The sequence below is a fragment of the Ambystoma mexicanum genome, chromosome 6p, assembly GCF_040938575.1.
Source record: "Ambystoma mexicanum isolate Mex_15411 chromosome 6p, UKY_AmexF1_1, whole genome shotgun sequence".
NCBI lineage: Eukaryota > Metazoa > Chordata > Amphibia > Caudata > Ambystomatidae > Ambystoma > Ambystoma mexicanum.
In genome coordinates, this window is record NC_090935.1 from 1,536,077,549 (window position 1) to 1,536,094,526 (window position 16,978).

Genomic DNA, 16,978 nt, shown 5'->3' on the forward strand with positions numbered 1-16,978 from the left:
GTCTAAAAATGTACAAAACCAAAGGCCACTGCTCTCTGTCACAGATGGCTCAAGGAAGGCTCGGTCTCAAGATGGTTCAAGGGTTTTTATTTGACTGTTTTGTGCAGTTGTGTCTCTGTGCATCATTCAATTCCCATAGAACGGTCAAGCTTTCTTTTTGGGATAAGGGTGATTAACAGATATCCCTAGCTTGGGATTTCCTGTCTTCTAATGGTGGGGGTGGTGTTCAGCCATCCCCAGTAAGATCCTGCATGCCCTGTCCCCTAGGAGGTGTTAAACTTAGCAGGCTCACCTCTCTAGTTCCAAAAGGGGTGGCTTAAGAGGGGATGAATTCCCTGTATTTGTCACACCCTCCAAAGGTATATCTAGGACCATTCAAAAGTGGATAACACAATACCTTTTTCAAATCACAGGCACATTGATGCATCAGGGTCTAATTGCAGACACCACCTGATGATTTTGTAGGCTATTTTATATTTTACGTTTTTTCATGATGCAACCAAAATATGCAAGCATGTGATTTAATGCAAGGTATTCGTCTCTGGGGGATCACATTTGCTGGGTGCAATTCAGCTCCTGCTTGTAGCCTAGAAGTGCTTGGTTAGCTTGACACCTACAGCTAGCATGAGCTACTTTTGACACCCTCAGCCAACTATTGCTGTTAACTCTGTGTGTTTAGGGTTATCTATTAATAAACATTAGGGAGCATAGACCTTTTAAGCAAAATTGTTTATTTATATGGCGCAGCGTGTTCTCTACATCTCATGAGGAAGTCAGACTAATGTACCTGCTCTTTGTTTGCAATGGTAGCTCCTGCTTACCCTTTGATACCTGACGATGGAACAGATTTTAGTGCATACTCCTCAAATCTTTTTCGACCTTGCGGTCTGTAGAAGAAAGGTTTCATGTCTCTACTAAGAACTTACCAGGCCATACCAGGCCATATAACCTGTTCTATGGGATGGATTACTACTCGGGTGGTCTGCATGTTTTAGCTCCCTGTGCCATACTAGAGGAGAAATTTTAATTTGCGTATCAGCCTAGTCTTGCCTGCAAGGACAATCCACCTGGGAAAGGCCACATAATTCTACTCCAAGTGGCAAGAGCAAACCCAAACTCATGTTACTGCTGTATTGGGTGACATCAGTGAGGTGCAGCATATTTCTAGGCACAGAGAGCAATAAGTCCACATCTGGATTACCTTTACAAATTTAGGATAAAATCTCAGGTTTTACAACATTTTCCCTCTACTGGTAATAAACGAGACCTAATAACCTGTTTAATTGGACGGTGCCTACTCTATAATCATATACATTCTGGCTGATTAAGTACTTTCAGGCCAACTATCAACTATGTGTCATTTTATTGTGTATTCTGTAGTTAAAGAAGACAACCGATGAACTTAATGAAGCTTTTGCAGCTAAAGAAGAAATTGCTCAGCGATGCCACGAGCTTGATATGCAGGTAAGGGACTTTCTGAATTGTTAAAGTAAAATGTAAGCCAGTCTTTCAGCTTTTTAAATGTTCACAATGCGTTTATATTCAAGCACAAAGTGTTAAAGAACCGTCTTAAATCTCCAGTTGCTCAAATGAAGTTACATTTTATTTAGTCAAAGCTCATGTTTTAGTGATGTTTGGGTGTAGATCTTTCCATTGGTATCTTCCCAAAAGACGCTGAGGTACTATTTACTTCATATATGAACTAATTTGTTTACTATTATTTTGTATAACGTATTAATTCAGAACAGTATTAAACAGGATATTCAATCTAAGAAACTGTAAGGCGTTTTCCTCACTAGGTGTGTCCCTCAACAGAAGTTTTTTCCAGTTGTACACTTACCTATCCTGCATATCCTTACCTATCCTGGCATCTTCTCTTCACCTCTTCCCAACTCCTCCTGCTGGGGGATCTTAACATCCATCTGGACTCTGCAGACTCCTAAGGACCTTTCTGCAATATTTGTGACTCTTGCTTTTTCCATTCTACCCTCTGGTCCAGCGCACACTGCTGGCCACATCTTGGATGTTGTCATCTCCACAGACATCCGACTCTATTCCTCACACTAACCCACTCTCATGAACTGAGCATTCTCTTCTCTCTTCTTACTTGAAACTCTGTTTCTTTTGCAATGGCACACCCTACACCACCACCTGCCGTCAAGGTTATCCGACCCATGGAAAGAGTGTCAGTGGCTGCCTTTGCCTCCACCTACTCTCCTCCTTGTACTCTGGCAGCTGACTCCCACCCTGATGCATCCCTCTCTAATTTTCACTGTTCCATCTCCAACACTCTTGACATTCTTGCTCCTGTCATGAGGGTCCGATTAAAGCCTGCCAAAAAGTGCAACTCTTGGTACGACTCCGATCTGGCTGCCCTTAAACACAAGTGCAGAGCAGCGGACGGAAATGGGGATCTTCAGGTATACCCTCTGACAAACTGGCCTGCCGCCTTCTTCAAAGGCAATATAGACTCTGCATGCACTCCACGAAAATAGTCTACATTCAAGCCCGCATCTTTGCGGAATCTAACACGGCCAAACTATTTAAAGTCTGCGGGAGCTGGACAAACCTGCTGCAGCCGCATCCTCAAATGCACCCACCCAGGCCCTTTGCTCAGCCGTGGCCGCACATTTCACCAACAAAACAAGAACATCCTGTCCTCTCTCTCTTCCGTTCCCCCCTCCTGCACCAACATCTCTTTGGCTCCCTTCGGCCACCCCCCCCCTTCTCTCCACCCTCTCGCCAGTTACACCGGATGAGGTCGCTAGGCAAGTCCTGTCTATAAAAGCCTTTTCCAAACGGGTGGACCTTTGCCCCTCCAAAACCATCAAGGACAATATTGACTCTCGCTCCAGCCTTGGCTGACCTTTGCAACCTCTTTCACCACTTGGGTTTTCCCCTCTCCCCTCTCCTCTCAAGCACTCTGAAGTAACCTGGTTCTTGGGAAATCACCGACCTGAGCCTGCAGGTAAGTTTACTGTAAGGTTTATTCGATGTCCAATACATGACAGAGCACCATAGTCAATAAGGTAGTCCGCAACACCGGCACGTACCTTAGAGCCAGCTTCCATACTTCAAATGCCTCCCTTAGAACCCCCAGACTTCAGATAGCCACAAACCCCCCAACACTCCAAACTGACATCACACATTCCACTGTCAGTGACATTAACTTCCAAGAAGGACATTGCAACACACTCTTGTGCACCCTCTGCTCATAAAACCCTCTACCGACCCGTCCATTTTGACAAACTATGGCCCAATCTCCATCGCCTCTTTCCTGGGAAAACTCCTGGAGAAGCTGACCATCACTCAACTTACCCTCCATACTGAATCTGTTGGTTGTCTTCATGACCATCGGTTTGGCTTTCCAGAGCATCCAGAGGCACGGAAACTGCTCTTCTGAACACCCGTGAAGACCTGCTCTTAAATCTTGACACTCTCTCACTCTGTCCTCATTCCTCTTGATCTTCTGCTCTCGATACGGTAAACCACAACATCCTGATCACCCGTCTCCGTGATGCCCTGGGAAGCACAGATCAGACGTGGCTCACCTCATTTCACTCTGACCGGCCCTCCCAGATGGAACTCGGGCCTTTTCTATCCTCTACCGCCCTCTCTACTTGTGGTGTCCCCCAGGGATCTAACCTTTCCCCCCTGGTTTATCAACATTTACATGGCCCCCTTGGCCCATAGGATCTCTATCTTTACCTTTAACTTTCAGTGTTAAGCGAATGACACGCAGCTCTCTTTCAGGCTACCCTCCGCCTCCTCGCTTATCCTGGAGTGTCTATCCACAATTCAGGCTTGGTGTACTGCTAATGATCTCTGCTTGAATGCCAGTAAGAAAGGGATAGTACTCATTGGGACCCCCACTCCCTGCTTTCCCACTCTCACTAGTCTGCCTTGCTTGGCCCTGCGCTCTCGCCTACCAATGATGCAAACAATCTGTGAGGGAGACTGTGTGGGGGAGACTGTGTGGGGGAGACTGTGTGGGGGAGACTGTGTGGGGGAGACTGTGTGGGGGAGACTGTGTGGGGGAGACTGTGTGGGGGAGACTGTGTGGGGGAGACTGTGCGAGGGAGGGAAAGAGAGGGAGACTGACTACAGACGAGGCATTCAAAAGCGGAGTTGGATTGAGGAGGCAGGGTATGATGGAGGCAGGGACCCACTCAGGGAAGATCAGGGCCCCTCCAAGTCTGTTGGGTCTGGGTTTAGAGAGGAATTTGTAGCCGTCAAGAGCAGTGACAAAGCTGGCACTGAACCACATCTCTGTAACCGCAAGGATGTCAAAGTCTTCGAAAAGGAGACAAATGTTACAGGGGTGTTTGACAGCAGAGCGAGCATTCAGATTAGTTAAGTGAAGCCGGCTACCACCTTTGAAGCATTTTCGAGGGGGGGGGGGGTAGAGGGCTGTGGTACTCTCGGTGGTGGTGGAGAGGAAGGAGTGGCAGAAGAAGGGAGTATGTTTGAGAGGGCAGGCACTGGTCAAGAAGGAGTGTAGGTTGATAACCTTGGCCCATGATAGTGCCATTGTGATAGACATTTTTGATCCACCTAGACGATGAGATGTATGCCAGGAGTACTTCCCACCATTAATGGATGAGGAGGAAAAAGAGAAGCGAGTGGAGACCAGATTGGGGGGGGGGGGTGGTCCATAGGTTAGGAGAGGGTATGTGTAATAGTCTGCCTGCAAGTGGCATTTACGTAGGTGTCGGCAATAGGTAACCTGGGTTGCAGTCCAGGAGAGCCTTTTTTTCAGGTTTATTTTCTACCAGACTTTGTGAAAGAGGTAGGATAGGTGATAGAAAAGCAGTTGGAATAGATAGGTACGATGGAGAGTGCCATGGGAGTAGCAGAGAGAGGGAGAGACTACAAGGGAGCTGCACAGTGCACAGAAACTTATCAAGTGGCCTAGCAGCCCATGGACAGATTAAGCACATCTAACTTTGAATTCCCAATAAAGCACTACAATGCAGAACCAAATGGAGAGTGCACAGATTTAGGGGCAGTTCCTGAATTCGATTTTTGAGCAAGGCAATAAAAAGCATAGAAAGTGTTCAGCGAGGGGTAAAGCACAGCAGATACATATAACGGGTGGTACAGAAATTGCATTTTGTAGTTAAGTTTGAGGGTAAGTGTGGCAAGAATCGAAGGTACTGTGCAAGAGCAGAGTTTTCGTGGTCCTTGACTGCAGGGGACACTGCCAAATTGTTTATTAGGGAGTGTTGTCCAGGGACAAGTCGCTGGCCAGCAGCACGGAGAGGGGCTCCCTCCAGCTCTGTCCAGGGCCTGACGGGCCTTTGTGTGGTCCTTCTTGTCCGGGGCCGGCTCACGCCTTCTGGCTCCTGATAGGCCAGAAGTTGCTGCATGCCTCCAGTCAGGATCACACTTTGCTGTAGTCAAGGCAACCTCTGAGGCACTCTAGTGCCGATGAAGAGGGCGGCCATCTTCCAGAAGGACGCTTCGTGGATCTGAAAGATAGCACCATGTGTTTTTTTTTCTGAGTTTGTGTGGCAAAATCAGTGCTCAATCCATGAAGCTTCTGGCGATCAATTGCCAGTAGTGAATACAAATAAACAGTACATGCATTGTGCTATGAAGCAAAGGGGTTTATTTGCAGTGTTATGGATGAGCAGGTTTCAGGGTGATAGGCAGCACGTTGGTATGAAGAAGAGGGGAGTCGGGCAGGCCAGCACACATAGAGGTTGCAGGGAAGAAGTCGGAGTGGGTAATGTTAACGTCTCTGTGCCCAGACAGAACTAAAATTCAAACGTGTTGCTCGGTTCACGGGTCAACAATTGAAAACACACGTTTTATGTTTTGTTCAACAAGTTCCACTGGAAGGACATGCAGTGTGCTCAACAACTGCCTTCCAAGGGACCACATCAAAAGTCTATGCTAAGCGTGTTGACAATTAAAACCTAAAATATTATAGGAGCTTGTAAAGTGCTGGTCCGCAGATGTGATGCTGGCCAATAAAGCACAAGGCAAAATCACTGCAGTAGTGATATATGATATGATATTTATAATGCGCTTAATATGCAGAAGTTTCTAAGCGCGGAACTGGGGATAGAAAACTGTGGTGCTCCATGTCGTCTTGCTTCCAAGGTGAGCATGTTGCCCCTGAGCTATCCTCCCAGGACGTTTAATGTTGTAAACGTTGATGACTGTGCTAGAGTACGATCCACTTCCTGATGTGTAGGTTCCTGATATGTAGTAACTTTGACCTATTGGTGGTGTATATGTATGGGGACGAAATGAGCAATGGTTTGCTCATGTTCCTCTCTGCTGTAAAGTCTTTCCAGCTATTTTTCTGGGCAATGCCGCAGGGCCGCCCAAGGTAAGGCAGGGTAACTGATGTTACCATTTGGCAGGCTAAGAGAGGGGCAGCTCCCGCCCCCACGCCTGCTCCTCTGCCCCACAAGCACAGAGACACGCAGTCTGTCACACAAAGCCGAGAAAGGGTGAGGTGTGAACAGGCGCCTCACCCTTCCTCCAAGCAACAAGGTGCTAAGCACCTACGGAAAACCAACAGTCACGCAGGGCCCAGGTTCAAAGGCCTGCCCCCTCCTCACAGGGCCAGACATGTCGACTATCCGGCCGGGGGCTGGCGCACAGCCCTCACTACTATACACATCAAAGACCAAGGGCTCCCCTGGGTCTTATAAATAAGAGCAGAATGCTCTAAGAAAACGCAATCTGTTTGTGGACCCTGAACGGGGACCCAAACTGACAGGAGGTTCGCTGTTCATTCAGCGTCTTCCACACTTTGCTTCTTTACCACAAAACCCTCCCACCCTACAAATAATAACAAAGGAACAGAAGTACAGGGCACTGTATGGTGTCCAAAATGAGTCGTGCGACATGAGAAGGCGGCACGGGCCAGAGGGGGTAACCTCAGGACGCGGTGCCCAAAAGTATATTATTATGATATGTGATTATGTGTTATCTGCATAACCATATCTGTACGATAAAATCCTACGGCCTTTTATTGCCAACACCTGACAAAATGTTGTGAGACAAATTATTTCAGGTGAGGGTCGGCCTACAATTATGCATGCATATGGGTTCATCAGTTACTAGACTTTTCTTCAAAGTGTCTTGTTCCTTTTTGGACTTTTTTAAAGCATCATCCACTTGCCGGCCTAATAGATCTCATTCATGACTGGCTTTTGTAATAGGTTTGCCTTCTCTTTGGGCGGAGTTCCTGTATTTCTGAGCAATGCATGTCTTTCTGACGGGCAACCAGGCGTCCAGCAGTTTCTGCTGCATATAGTGTATTATTGATAACTGTGAAAGCTTTGCTATTTAATTTTTTTAAATATATTAAAAGCTGCCGAGTCAGATGGAACATACCCTGGGGGTGGGAAGGAGGGTGCAGTCTCTGCCACTAAACAATGGTGTTTGCAGCAGTGGTGGCCCATCTTCACAGGAGGAACATTCCAGTATAACCTTATCTGGACAACTGGGTAATGACAGGAAATTTGTCACAACAGTTAGTCTGCCGCACAATTTGGATTTTTCCATCAGGGAAAACAAATCCAGTCTGGTTCAAAGTCAAAATAAATAGATCATAGGGGCCATACCAAAAACAAAAATTAATGCCCTATCCCTCCCCACAAAGGATTAAAGCACCAATGACTCCAATTCAATGTAACAGAGCCAGTCACCCGAAAAGTAATGAAACTGCTAGGTGTGATGGCATTCATACATTTCATCACTCTCCACACGCGCCTAATAGAACAATGGCTCGTAGTCCATTGATCCCAGGGACAGTTGAGTGCGACGATCTACTGGTTATTGCGCAAGAGCTGGTAAAAGCACTACAATGGTGGACAACCACAAATATCCTGAAAGGTATGCTTTTCATCAATCCACTTGTGCAAGTAACCATAACGTCAGGCACTTCACTAAACAGGATTGCTGGGACCTCGCCACAGTGGGCAAGTGGACCAGTTGCCATACAAAGCTACACATAATGTACTAGAATTACTAGCTGTCACATTGGCAATATTCGCAAATAGAAGTGTGATCATTGTTGGGAAAGATTTCCTTTTTGCAACTTTCCCTCCATAGTTTTCTATGCAACCCCCTTGTTTTTGATCCTGTCCTGACTTTTTGAAGTGAAGTAAAGCTAGCCTTCAGCTTTTCTTCCCTTTGCTCACATGTTATGGGGAAACTGATCAGTTATTCATACTATCAGTAATGGGACACTATTTCTCTTTTTAACTCTTACTTTGATTTCCTTGTGCACTGTAAAATAAATATCTCCCTAGTTTTTTACACATGGAATTTTTGGTTACTTTTTTAGGTGCCTAAAGACAAACTGGTGGCAGAACTTAGTTTTACTGTTTTGTATTATTTTTTTCGAATGGATTGTGTCCTCCCACGTATTCCTCTTGTGATCTTGTGATAATTCGTTTCGCCAGCTTCGCTGCATCGGAAAAAAGAATTTCGGCAGAGGGCGCTGTGTTCGAGGTCGTGGCGTTGAATGTCCCTCGACGGGCTCCGTACCGTGTCGACGTCACTGATGGTATAAATGGCTCGAGCCGCGCCCGTTGGCTTCAGTTCCGTTTTTCCGATTGCTTCGCTCTCGTGAACGGCGCGCTTCGAGATTTTCTGTCAAGAAAATGTCTTCTTCATCGACCGCTTTGACTCCCAAAACTGGGTTTAAGAAGTGTAATGACTGTGGATAGAAGATATATATGACTGATCCTCACCGTTTCTGTTTGTTGTGCCTGGGCTCAGACCATCGAACTGGCGACTATGGCTCTGTCAGTCTGACGGAGAAGGCCCTCGGTGAGAGGGAAAATAAGTTAGCGGTGGGGCGGGAGGCGGCGAAAGGCTCTTCGAAAGCCTTATTTAAAAAATCATCCGACTCTAAGGAATCGGAATGCCATAAAAAGCACTCGGAGATCCCGATCTCGTAGCAGGTTGAGACGATCTTCGTCTTCCTCTAAAAAGCTCAAAAGGAGACACAGATCTCAGTCGTCATCATCCGATTCATCGACAGAATTGGTATGATGTCCGACTATATCGGATTCCCTGTCAAAGTGGGAGAGCTTTAGAAAAAGAATGTTGCAGGTCTTTGAGAACGCGGCCTTAAATCCCTCAAAGAAACCTCAGAAAAGCCAGACCCCGGTTGCTCCTTTGGACGACGCAGGGAAGTCTGGAACTACAACGGTTAAGCCTAGTAGTACCCATAAATCTCGAGTCGACAAGTCTTCGAGAGATCCTCGAGGATCGAGTGCCTCTCCGATCCCTCATAAGAAACAAAAATTGTTGAAATCGGGTGCAACTTAATCAACGCCACCGGCGCCGACTGCTCCGATAACAAAGCCTAATTTATCCTCCACGCCTTTGTCGAAGGCTTCGTCGAGTGTGTCGAAGGTTCCTACGACTCCCTCGAAGAAAACACTGATTCCTTCAACAAATTATGAGGAAGAAGAGAGGTTTACACCTTTACCAAGATCGGACTTCTTTAGGTCCATGTCTTCAATTTTTGAGGAATGTGGTTCAGATGATGAGGAGGTCACTCCTCTTGGAGTAAAACTTGGGACTAGACAAGTTCCAGAGGAACTGATAAATCCTGAGACAAAAATGAGAGATCCATCTGAAACTCTGCATTCTGCTAGTGGTGTGGACACATCACCCGAATTGGAGTTTGCTGCACTTGATCCTGCAGAACATGCAAACTCGGGGTATAGGAATTTGATGAGTAGGGTGATTGAATATATGGGTTGGGGAAGAGCCTCCCCTACGTTTGAACAAGACAATATGATGGATATTATAGTCCGAGGACCCTGGAAAGATCCAGTTCTCCCCTTCCATAGGGCATTGCAAAGAACAGTTGAGAAAAACTGGGAAAAACCTGATAGCATTGCTGCAGTAGACAGCAATCTCCCAAAAAAGTACAGAACTTCCACTTCTGACCCAGAATACCTGAGTAGACACCCTACTCCAGAAAGCTTGGTTATTCAGGCAGGTACTACCTCCAGACAGGCAGCATACCCAACCATACCTCCGGACAGGGAGGATAAAAAGGTTGATGCCTGGGCTCGTAAAGTTTTTACGTCGGGTAGCATGGTCTTGAAATCTACCAATGTCACACATACCCTGTGGGAATGCATTTCGGCGACAGCTGAGCATATTCCGAAAGGCGAGGAAAGGGAAGGCTTCGTGAATATATATATATTTTTTTAATTTCTTTTATTGATTTTATGCAAACCAAACAAGCAGCATAATCATAACAGTTCCATTACACATCACGTTGTCTTAATCAATGCTCCCACTACCCCTCCCTCCCCCCGTGAGCCCATTTGTCACTCTCATTCAATGTTTGGCACTTATGGCCGGGTTTCGTTCTCTTCGGAGTCTGTTGGATCTGATATTACTCCAAACAATTCTGCTATTAGCGTTTTCCAAGCCAACAGGGTGCCCGCCTCCCCTTCATTAGCCCGGCTACTCGCTTCTTGCCATGCCACCGTTTCAGCCTCCGCCCATTTCTGCAAGTCCTTCCACCAAACATCCACCTTGGGTTTGTGGCATTTCTTCCACCCCATGGCGATCCTACGTTTCGCCAGCACGTACGCCAGATTTCTCAGTTTCTCAATATGCCTGAGTTTCCATGGCCTAGGAAACCCGCCCAACAAGCAGGCCCAGGCCGTGTCTGTGACAAGAGTAACCCCTTTATCAGCCAGTTTCTGCACCACTTCTCCCCAAAAACACCTAATGATCGGGCACAACCAGAACATATGTGTCATGTCAGCGTTCTCCAGGTTACATTTAGGACACACTTGTATTCCAGCGTTTCGGAACTTAGATATCCTCAAGGGGGTCATGTATGCCCTATGCTTTACATACAGCTGTATTTGTTTTAATCTGGCATTCCTAGACACTTTTTTGTGGTAGCCCAGGGCACGCTCCCACACCCCATCCTCCATCGGGCCCCCACTTCCGCCTCCCAGTCCAGTCTCAGATGTGTCAAATCTTTCCCCGCCTTAGCCATCACCATCTCATACAGTCTCGAGATCTCATGACCTCCTTCGGATATATCGTATATTGCTCCCAAAACTGCATCTGGTTCTTCTATCAAAACTGTCCCTGGCCAGGTATTCTTAATCATCCGTACCAACCTAATGTACGTGACATATTGGCCCGTGTGTAGCCCCGCCTCTTCGCTGAGTTCTATGAATTCCTTAATGTATCCCTCTTGCCAAACATCGCCTAGCGTTGCCAGCCCCACCGATTCCCAGTAGGTCCTAACAATCACCCTCAACTGATTATCCCCTCCTGCCAAAGCAACCAGCGGTACCTGCAGGATGCACGGGCATGGGACTTCCATCAAACGACAAGCCCTACGCCAAACTTTCCATCCAAGCCTCAACATCGCAGGACGCCCCTTCATTTCAGTATCAGACAGCCAAATCATTTCTTTCAAATAAAACCTGGCGCAGTCCTGTCCAAGCACCCTGTGCTCAGGGGTCACTTCATCAGAAAGCCACTTAGCTACATATTGTAACTGTCCCGCCAAATAATAAACCTCAAAATGAGGCAGTCTGATACCTCCTTTTTCATAAACGTTCTGCAATTTCCAAAACGCCACTCTGTTTCGGGTACCGTGCCACAGGAAATCCCTACACATGCTGTTCAATTTACTAAAAAACTTCTTGGGTATTATGTATGGGATATTACTAAAGTAATGCAAGAGTCTGGGCAGAACCACTATCTTAAGCATAGCCACCTGCCCCATCATCACCAAGGGCAATCTTGCCCAGAACTGCATGCTGTTCCTAATTTTCCCGATGGCTACTTCCGTATTATGTCTGTGTTCTTCTTCCACCGTGTGATATACATCTACGCCCAAGTAACGAAAAGAGCTAGTTGCCCATGGTACCTGTAGCACCGGTAGTCTATCTACAGGGGTCCCCTCATAGCTACCCAGCGGGAATATGACAGACTTTTGGGGGTTCACCGATATGCCCGACAACTCTGCATACCTTTCCATCACCAAATATGTATAAGAGATTTTCTTCTGGGTATTGCAAGTACAGCAACAAATCATCTGCGTACAAGGATATCAAGTGTTGTTCCCCTACTGCCTCAATGCCTTCCAGGGCTAAGATGTAAAGCATCGGAGACCAGGGGCACCCTTGTCTGGTGCCTCTACCAAGTTGCCATCTCGCGGATATCACCGCTCCAGTACGGAACCTGGCAAGCGGCACACTGTACAACATTTTAGCCCATCCGATATAGCCTGGCCCCATACCATACCCTTCCAAAGCAGCCAATAGCCACGACCACTTGACCGAATCAAAAGCTTTAACTGCGTCTAGAGACACTATCGCCATCTCACCCTCGTTCTTACTACCTCATTCGACCACCCGATGGAGTCGGCTATGGTTGTGTGTTATGTTCCTGTTCGGGACATAACCCGTTTGATCAGGATGTATGAGTCTACCAATCACTTTCTGCAGTCGATTTGCTAGGACAGCCGTGAGAATCTTGCTGTCCTGATTTAGCATTGACAAAGGCCTGTAGGAACCACATCTATGCTCCGGCTTATTGGGCTTGGGCAGCGGTATTATAATCGCCTCTCTGAGTGACTCAGGCAACCGTCCTATCTCAAACGCTTCATTAAGCATGTCCAGCATTGGGGGGAGGATTTCATCTCTATATACTTTATAAAATTCACTGGGGAACCCATCTGCTCCCGGGGTCTTACAGGTAGGCAACTGCTTCACAACCTCCTCTAACTCCACCAACGTGATTGGCTCATCTAACTCCTCCCTCTCCTCTTCACTTATCTTGGGCAGCCCTACGTCTTCTAACGTCTCGATTATCCTGCGTTGGTCACCCATCTCATCGCCGTACAGCACTCTGTAATATTCCACAAATTCTTTGTTAACCCCCTCTTGCGTGGCCACTTCTTCCCTGTCCTCCCTATAATGGACCTAATCGGAGGCCTAGGGGTCTTGCTTTTGTATAGCCAGGCCAAAAGGCGGCCTGTCTGATCTCCCCCCGCGTGCTGCCTCTCAACATATTTCCTATAATTGAGATTGCAGAGTCTTTCCCAGTGCCCTGCACGTTGTTGCTGTAGTTGGAGTACCAGCTCCGTGTCTACGTCACCGCTCTTCAATGCTGTTTCTAGCTCGGTTTCCGTCATCTGCAGGTCAGCCAAGACCCCACCCTGTAACCCTCTTGACTTAGCAATGGCCGCCCCCCGCATCACCACCTTAAAAGCCTCCCATAATGTACCCGCGGAATCAACACTCCCAGTATTCTCCTCAAAGAAGTTAATCTCTTCCCTTATATCTTCTCTAAAGACTGGATCTTTAAGCGCCTCCGCTCGGAGGCGCCATGTAGGGATCTTCGCCCTCGGGGGGGCAATATTGCCATCCGAGGATCAGGGGCGAGTGATCCGAGAGGACCCTAGCCCTATATTCGATTTGGGTAATCTCAGACATCACATCTGCTGTAGCAAAGACGTAATCGAGCCTATTGTGCAGTTGATGCGGGGCTGAATAGTGAGAGTATTGCCTTTCAGTGGGATGTTTGATCCTCCACGCATCTGTAAAGCCCAAATCAGTTAGCAGTGTCTGCAACGCGCTCGCCGCTGGGCCAGGCTTACCCACCTTGCCGTCTGATCTGTCCACCACAGGATCCCACCCCAGATCACCGCGCTCCCTATACACGTACTAAGATTGGTACACAGGGCTCTGAAATATGCTGCTGTGTTTTGGTTGGGGGCATACGTGTTTACTATGCATACCTCCCTGCTCTCCACCAGCCCTGGCAATATCGCCATCCTTCCATCAGTTTCAACTACCTCTTGCATCGATTCGAACGGGACATGCGGTGCCACCCAAAATAACACACCCCGGGGGTATGCAGAGTATGGCAAGCCCACTACAGTCCCTCTCCACTTTCTCTTAACCAAGTCCAACTTCTCTCGCGTCAAGTACGTCTCCTGTAGTAGTGCGATATCTATCTTCTGCCTTTTCAGATACATCATGATCTTGTTTCTTTTCAGATAACTGTTAAGGCCCCGGACGTTCCACGTTATTATCCTGAGGTCCCCCATAGGTCGTTAATAAGCACCCTCTCGATCATCCCCCGATTCCGCCCCCTCTTGCTCCGCAAGTCCAACATGCTGATTCCTTCAAATAGGCTCAAAACAAAACTTAAACTCCCCAAATCCACACAGACACTCAACTTCCCATCTCCCCACCTCCTTCCCACCCACCTCTCCCTCAACAATACCTTCCCCAACCGTTGCCCAGCTCCATTCCTGGATCTCGGGCACCCCCACATCTAACCCTGCCTAGCACAAGCTTCTACTCGGGGCTCAGTAGGGTAAAGCCGCCCTAATGGCCGCTGAAACTAATGATCTATTGGGGTAGGTCGTCCACGTTTTGTTGCTCCTTTCAAAAAAGAAAACGTTAGCATACAGATGCCATACAGTTACCAATTACAGTTACACTCACTATATTCCAGTCCAAGTCGAGCACCATGCTCAGATTGTGTTCAAAGTTCAGTCAGTTACAGTTTCTTTGTACACTCAGGGTCCTCATCCCGCTCACTCTCACAATGTCCGTGTTTACAAAATCTTCATTCGGTATGATCCTGCCGATCACTATCCGCTTCTTGTTCCGGGCAGCCCTGCAGGTCCAGCCATGTGACAACATCCTCCAAGGTATCAAAAAATAGCTCTTTGTTCTTATGCAGCACTTTCAGTTGTGCCGGTTACAGCAGCATATATTTGACTCCAGCCGCCCTCAGCCTTCTTTTGACGGCGACATAACTGTACCTCTGCCTTTGCACCAGTATCGTATAGTCAGGGTATGCTGTGATGTTGGTGGATGCTCTCTATCGTACCGCCCTTACGAAAGTATTCGAGGATCTTCTCTCTGTCCCTGTAATTCAGGATCCTCGCAATGATCGGTCTTGGAGGGCCCCCCGGCCGGGGTTTCCTCATTAGGGCGCGGTGCGCCCTCTCAACCGTAAATCCCTGCGAAAGATTCCCTGCTCCGATCCCTTGCAGGATCATGTTTTCCACATAGTTTGTGGGGTCTTGGCCGCCTTCCCCTCCGGAAGACCAACCACGCAAATGTTGTTCCTCTTCGCCCTTCCTTCTGCCTCTTCCACACGATTTTCCAGGTTGGCGACCTGTTGTTTTAAGACATGAATCTCTTTCGCATTGCTCGTGCTAACATCGGTGTTAATCTTCACCCCACTTTCCAGACCGCTGGTCCTTTCTGCAAGCGCCCTGACATCTTGACGTAGCAGGGTGAGTTCCGTACCTACAGCATCGATCTTGTTCTCTAGAGCTGTGCGTAGGTCTGAAGGCTTCCTGAATATAGTCAATGACGGTAAAGAGGCAATGGGGGAATGCCTCCAGTCTGGACTGGATATTGCTGATCGTATTATCAGGTCCATGGCATCAAGCACAGTGCTTCGAAGATTTGCGTATTTGAGAAAGTCGGGGTTTACACCAGATGTACAGACCAGGCTTCTCAACATGCCCTTTGATGGCTCGAGGCTGTTTGGTAGTAAGGCTGAGAGCCTGGAAAAACTACAGGCATAGAAAGTGGCAGCAAAGTCCCTTAGTGCCTCCATACGACAGACTCAGAAACCCTATTAGGGTTCATCTTCCTGGAGGGGTCGTCCTTTTCGATACTACTTCTCTGTTGGTAGAGGAAGAGGACCGGCTTTTCAGAGGGGCAGAAGAAATGTCACTTGTGGTGGACGAGCAAAGACTACAAAGCCATCTTCAGGAAAGGCATCTATGCTCCTGCAGACGCCTCCAAATCTCTGAGGTCTTATCATACAAAACACCTGTGGGAGGCAGAATCTCTCAGCATCTGTAAGAATAGCAAGGCTTTACTTTACTTCAGATGCATGGGCACTGGAGACAGTAGCTCAAGGTTACTGCCTACCCTTCATAAAAAGACCTCAAGATCATCCACCAGGAGCCAGCTCTACCAAAATTCCAGATCCGCTCCTTTGGCAGGAAATTATAACCCTGCTAGAGAAAGGGTGCAATAGAACATGTACCTGTAGCGGAGAGGAACAAAGGTTGGTACTCCCCCCCCCCCCCCCCCCCCCCCGGTATCATTGGACCTTTTAGGATGCTTATTTTCATGTGCCAATCCATCCCAAGCACAGAAAATACCTGAGGTTTGCAGTTGGCGGTTCAGTTTCGAGTTCTGCCATTCGGGCTGACCGCCGCCCTGAGGGTTTTTCACCAAACTGATGGCGGTAGTGGCAGCGAGTCTTGGGAGAGGGGGGATTCATGTATACCCCTACCTAGACTGGCTAATCAGAGAGCGTTCTCCAGAACAAGCTCAGGAACACCTTTCAATCACCTGCCACTTCCTCCTCAACCTGGGCTTCTCCCTCAATTTCAAGAAGTCCCACATTGTACCATCCCAACAACTCTACTTTATCGGAGCAGTCTTGGACACTTACTCAGGGAAAGCCTTGCTGCCCGAGGTGAGGGCTTTCCACATCCAGCAGATGGTAACAAAATTCCAAAAAGCCCAGCATCTACCGGCCTTCGATTTCCTGAGGTTGCTCGACCTCATGGCATCCTGCATTTTTCTGGTGCCAGAGGCCAGATTGAGATCCCTCCAATGGGCCGTCAGAACTCAGTGGTCCCAATTCTCGGGGAATATGTCAGATCTTCTACAAGTCCTGAGCGCAGTTGCTCAGGATCTATCATGGTGGGCTTGCAACAACATCCTCCTCAAGGTAGAATCTTTTTGGCAACCATGGCCGGAGATAACAGTAGTGACGGACGCCTCACTCACGGGGTGGGGAGCACACACCAACGATCTGACAATCAGCGAACGTTGGTCTCCATCTGAGTCCAGACTACACATCAACCATTTGGAGCTGAGGGCAATCAGACTAGCCCTGAAGGCCTTCCTGCCCTCCGTACAGAGAAAGAATGTCCTGATAATGACGAACAACACAG

At 47.8% G+C, this 16,978-nt stretch overlaps 1 protein-coding gene across 3 annotated transcripts in view; it reads left to right on the forward strand.

Moving 5' to 3' along the window:
* Positions 1-16,978, forward strand: part of HOOK3 (hook microtubule tethering protein 3) — a 1,904,471-nt gene that overhangs the window by 503,531 nt on the left and 1,383,962 nt on the right. For all 3 annotated transcript variants that reach the window (XM_069626410.1, XM_069626409.1, XM_069626411.1), the window contains one exon: positions 1,381-1,464. In XM_069626410.1, the coding sequence (XP_069482511.1) occupies positions 1,381-1,464 (84 nt within the window). The remainder of the gene's footprint in view (positions 1-1,380; positions 1,465-16,978) is intronic.